The sequence below is a fragment of the Vipera ursinii genome, assembly GCF_947247035.1.
Source record: "Vipera ursinii genome assembly, chromosome: 13".
In the NCBI taxonomy this organism is placed as follows: Eukaryota; Metazoa; Chordata; class Lepidosauria; order Squamata; family Viperidae; genus Vipera; species Vipera ursinii.
In genome coordinates this window covers 16,161,050-16,166,559 of record NC_139526.1, presented here as the reverse complement: position 1 = coordinate 16,166,559, position 5,510 = coordinate 16,161,050, and the positions used below count along the sequence as shown (strand labels likewise).

The following is a 5,510-nucleotide window of genomic DNA, read 5'->3' as shown; positions in this document are numbered from 1 at the left end:
AAAGGGAAACTTGACTAACTAACCGATTTCACGGTTTTAAGCATCCTTTGGGGTCATTTAGATCAGAGGTCCCCAACCTTGGCAACTTTTAAGACTTGTGGGCTTCAACTCCCAGGATTCCTCAGCCAGCTGAAGCCCACAAGCCTTAAAAGTTGCCGAGGTTGGAGAGCCCTGTTTCAGACAGATGGGAGGAGAGGGCAGAGGAGGAACGAAATGCAACTACGTGTTAATAGTTCATGGTTTGCAGCGAATGGCCTTTCCCGCCGAAAAGCGTGGAGTAAGAGGGAGCCGCGCACCCTGCACCCTTCTCTCCTTGGTCGGCTTCAAGTCGCCGAGACGGCTTTCCTGGAGGGGAAACTCCAAATACGAATACAGAATAAGTACTCTTTCTTTTCTTCAAATCACCTGCTCCCCGAGTCCTTTTTGGAGATCTCCAAAGGGCCCAAATTCTGCATTCAGGCTATATATATATATATATTTTAAAAAGCAAGAGGCCCTTTGCAGCAATTCATAGCCCTTAAAGTCTCAAAACGGGATAAACAGAGGAAGAATGGGATCACTGAGAAATACCACTTCCTTGGAAATCTTCCTCCAAATTTTTTTTACTGAAAATCCGAGGAAGGGGCATAACGGGTGGGAGGGTGGGTGTAGGTCCTCGGCTTAACAACCGTTCTTTTAAGCAAACCAACCAAAGAAAAACAGAGGGAAGTGCGCAAACGCAACGGGATACAGCGAGCAAGGCAAATCGCAGCCTGCAGAGAGTCCTCGCCTTACAACAGTTCCATTTAGCGAACCGTGCGAAGTTGTAACGTCACTGAACAAAGGGACACACGGCTGTTTATTGACACTTAACCGCCATGGCGGCATCCCCACGGTCAGGTGATCAAAATTTAGACGCTTGGCAACTGACTCCTATTCATGACGGGGTCCCGGGGTCAGGTCCCCTTTTGCGAACTTCCGATGAGCAAAAAAAAAAAAATGTCCACGGCGGGGATCCTCAAACCTGGCCACTTTGAAGACTTGTGACTTCAACTTGTGAAGTCCACACGTCTTGAAAGTGGCCACGTTTGGAGACGCCCCTGGTCCACAGGGAAGCCACTTCGCAACCATAGTCCTAATTTTAACGAGTGCAGCGATTCACTGAAGGACTGGCAGGGAAGGTGGTAAAATGGTGCAAAGCTCATTTAACCCCGTCTCCCTCCCTTAGCGACCGAATTTGGGGGCTGAGTTCTGATCGTAAGGCGAGGACTATCTCTGTAAGTAACCTCCTGTCCTTAAAGGAGTGATATTTAAGCATTTTGCTTTGGTGTCCGCCAGGAACCGGGAATTTCACGCCGGCGAGCGAACAATCTGGCATACTTTGGGGGTGGGGGTGGGGGTGGGGGGAAACACTGTAAAACAGGTCCTTACAATTCAAGACCTCAGCAATTCAAGCAGCTTTCTGACGCGGAGGTGGGGTGGGAGGGTGGGCCCAGTCAGGCTCCTGTCGTCCTCCTCCTCCGTGGCTTATATGGCTTAGCTCATCTGCATCTTTTCTTGGGAGGGGGAACATATAATTTGGAAATGGCAGTCTTCCGAGGAGTCCGGGGGAGCAGCGGCAACTTCAGCCAGCATCTCTAGCTGGTACGGCCTGGGGGATGCCCGGGTTTCCTGGATGGCAGCACTTACTTCGGGGAAGCAAAAGCCGCAGGTTTCCACGGGATCCGGAGTTTGGTTCCCACCGGAGTCGCTTCCCAAGCTTCCCGCTTCCATGAGACCATCTGAAAAAGCAAGAACAGTAACGGGAGTCGGAAAGGGACCTTGGGGGGGTCCCTTTACAGGTCGTTCATCTGACCGTCAAGCAACTCTGGGCAGCTTTATGACTACATAAAGGGAATTGGATTTTTTTTTTATTCTATTTATACGGACCGTGGACCAGCTCAAGCTCTTCAGAGCCTTCTCTTTTTAAAAATCTGGGTAATCGGACTCGATTGCTGAGAATCGACTGCAGGGAAGTTGAAAGTTAACCAGCTTTAAGCAGAGCGGAAAGAATTTTTTTATTTAAGATGCGTTTCTCTTTGTATTGTGCATCCTCCTGGTTCAAGCAGAGGTTTTAGCCTTGGAAACGCTTAGAAAATGGCTTTTTTTCCAGTCCCAAAGTTGCTTTCTTTTTCAAAAGGAAACTGGACTTCCTTTTTCTTTTCTTTCCCCTGAAGAAGTTTCATTTCTTCAGTTCTGAAGGAGCTTCTGGGATGAGAAGCGAAACGTCTTGAAGGAAAATAAAATAAAATAAAGGAAGTCCAGTTGCCTTTTGAAAGTAGCCCCTTTGGGGCAAGCGTGACCTGGCTGACTCGAGGATTTGCACAAACATGCTCTTTTTTTTTGGTCAGGCTCAAAACACCAGGTCCGCAAGTGAAGTGGATTCATTGCTGAAGAGCCTGTGCAAAGGAATCTTCTGAGCATGGACGGAAGGACCCCAGGAAAGCTGTTGCTCCAGCTGGAGGGGAAGAAAAAAAAAAAGAATTTTACCTTTGGAAGATCTCCCTTTTTGGGGCAAGATGCTGAGCTGGCTCGGCAAAACTTCTTGTCCCCCTTTTTTGAAAGTAAATCCAAGTCAACAGCAAGGAGAAGAGCAGAATGCAAAAAGAGAAGCCCAGGGCCATGTAGAGAAAAACCTGTTGGTCAAAAGTAGCATCCAGTTTGCGCTGGAGAGGCTGGAGAGCAGCTGGAGTTGGTAAAGAGGTTGTAAGGGGCTCTAGAAGTCAGATGGGGTGTGGAGAGAGAGAGAGAGAGAGAGAGAGAGAGAGAGAGAGAGAGAGAGAGAGAGAGAGAGAGAGAGAGAGAGAGAGAGAGAAGGTTAATACTGTAAATGTTTATCCCACACAGTGACTTATTTCAGTAGCAACTCTGATGAGTGAATTTTATCTTTGGATGCAAACAGAACAGATCTATGAAGATCTGGGCTACTGTGGGGTCCTTGACGCTCTCTAAGCTTGGACATTTTCCTGCAGACGTTTCATGACCAAACTAGGTAGCATTATCAAGGCTAGAAAGGAGTGGGAGTTGTGGGAGGGGAGGAGGAGGAGAAGGAGGAGGAGGAGGAGGAGGAGGAGGAGGAGGAGGAGGAGGAGGAGGAGGAAGAGAATGACTATGGGGTCCTTGGTGCTCTCTGAGCTTGCTAGTTTTCCTGCAGACGGTTTTATTACCAAACTAGGTAACATTATCAGTGCCAGAAAGGAGTGGAGATTGTGGTGGTGGTGGGGAGGAGGAGGAGGAGGAGGAGGAGGAGGAGGAGGAGGAGGAGAAGGAGGAGGAGGAGGAGAGGAGAACTGTGGGGTCCTTGGTGCTCTCTGAGCTTGGAGATTTGCTTGCAGACGTTGCATGACCCAACTAGGTAACATCATCAGTGCTAGAAGCAAGAGGAGGAGGAGGGGAATGGAGGGAGGAGGAGGAGGAGGAGGAGGAGGAGGAGGAGGAGAACGACAACTATGGGGTCCTTGGTGCTCTCTGAGCTTGCTAGTTTTCCTGCAGAAGGTCAGTGCTAGAAGGGAGGGGGGTTGCTACAAGCCACTTTCTAGCCCTGATAATGTTACAGTTGAGTCATGAAATGTCTGCAAGAATCCCACCAAGCTCAGAGAGCACCAAGGACCCCACAGCTCAACCCTGAGCTACAAATATTCTACTGGGTAACTTAGTCTCTGAGCTGACTACCCAAGTGAAGGTTGGTGATGGCCAATGGTTACCGGATTTGCATTCAATCAAGCAATAATATTTATTTGGTCGCTAATCATTTTTTTTAAAAAAACCAAAACCAAAAACAATGTAAATAAATGCCATAAAACATGAACAGCTAGCAAAATGAACCGCGGCATAGGACATTCCCTTCTTCGTGACTACATTAAGCTTTTGTCTTTGATGCTCACCAGGAACTGGGAACTTAATGTCCACGAGTAAACTGGCAAAGATTTTTTTTTAAATCCTTGCTGGATTTCCTTGTGAAAAAAAAAACCACCTTGAGAAATGGGAAGGATTTCCCTTCAGAAGGTGACTGAGCGTAGTACTCTTGTCCCAGTTTACACTTTCCCCGGACACATTTGTGACTAAATCTGCCCCTTTTGGAGAGGAACGTAACTAAGGGGGACCTGGCGAAGATCTCTCCGTGTGTCTTGTATCCTGGGGTGGAAAACACACCGGGGGGGGGGAGGGAAACTTTTTTTGGACCCCTCTTCAGCTCTTACTTCTACAGAAAGGCGCGCATTGTTTGGGGTGTTGTCCGCAGATGCTGAAGCATTTGACGCATTCTCTCAGCAGCTGGTCGTAGTAGGAGCCCTCTTGCTTGTTGCACTGCAAGGAGCCTAAGAGAAAAGCAGACTTTGTGCAAAGAAGGGAGAGAAATCTGCACGCATCTTTGCTCCGCCCACCAAAGAACCACCCAGTCTTTGGCTGGCCTACTGCTCATTGGCTATCAAATCCTGTAGCCATGGAAACAGCAGCATCCTTGAGATGGCTAAGGCAGCGGAAAGGGAGGCGGCCACCCACCTTTCCATCTCCTGCCTCCTTCAACACCTGGCTTCTCAGGCTGTGGTAGAACATTTTCCAGCTCTTGGTCAAGGCTGGCTGCTAAGCTCCGGAGCTTGGCAAAGGGTGGGTAGTAAAAGTGCTTTAGAGCAGGGGTGTCTGACCTTGGCAACTTATAAGACGTGCAGATGTGCAAAGGAAGTAGCTCTAGTACCAGCTGGAGACCATGTCCTACGTTGCTACCTTGCTAAGTGTCTTAACCAGCCATAAACTGACCATCCTTGGTCAGAACCTGGACCACTAATTTAGATCAGCCTCCTCGTAGCCTCCGAAATTGACGACATGAGGCTGTGATCTGGAGGAGGCCAGTGGGTCGAGGAAGATCTCTTGGTAAAGAACTGAGCGGCATGGTCTGCTCACAGGGGCTAAACAACCACATCTGCAGCACCTCTGCTGGTGCTGGAAGGACAAATACCTTCCCCCAGTTCTACCACGACTCACAAGCTGCTTTGGAAGGCCAACATGGCTGAATAACACACCTCTTTCAGTGGTAAGCCCTAAAACATCATTTTTCAGATGCTTACTGCAGACATCGGCGCATCCTTGGGACTTGAGTGGTTGGCAAGCGTATTTGCAAGACACACAATTACTCAGAAGGCCATCCCAATACTGTCCCTTCGAGCACGGTTGCATGATCCGTCAAAAATGCACGTCTTAATCCAGGGTGGTTTCTAAAAACAGAAAACAGGTTGCAGAAAAAGAAGCCTGACCAGAGTTGGCTACGTAGAATCATAGAGCTGGAAAGGACTCTGGAGGTCTTCTAGTCCAACCTCCACTGCTCATAGCAGGAGTCCTTCTACATCTTGGACATCCCAGGTCTAATTTTGAAAAGCCCTAGTGATGGAGCCTCCACAACTCCACTGATTAATTGTTCTCACCGTCAGGAAATTTCTCCTTAGTTCCAGGTTGAATCTCTCCCTGATCATCTCCAGAGGCTTCTTGTCTTTCTCTCA

At 48.5% G+C, this 5,510-nt stretch overlaps 1 protein-coding gene across 1 annotated transcript; it reads right to left on the bottom strand.

Annotated features, from left to right (window-relative positions):
- Positions 1–1,515: 1,515 nt before the first annotated feature.
- On the bottom strand, positions 1,516–5,190 carry TNFRSF13B (TNF receptor superfamily member 13B; the record flags this gene model as incomplete). Its single annotated transcript, XM_083372451.1, is given in 6 exon segments — positions 1,516–1,760; positions 1,909–1,984; positions 2,509–2,576; positions 2,579–2,734; positions 4,218–4,334; positions 5,082–5,190. Coding segments are annotated over 6 exon segments (771 nt in total).
- Between the last annotated feature and the right edge of the window lie 320 nt (positions 5,191–5,510).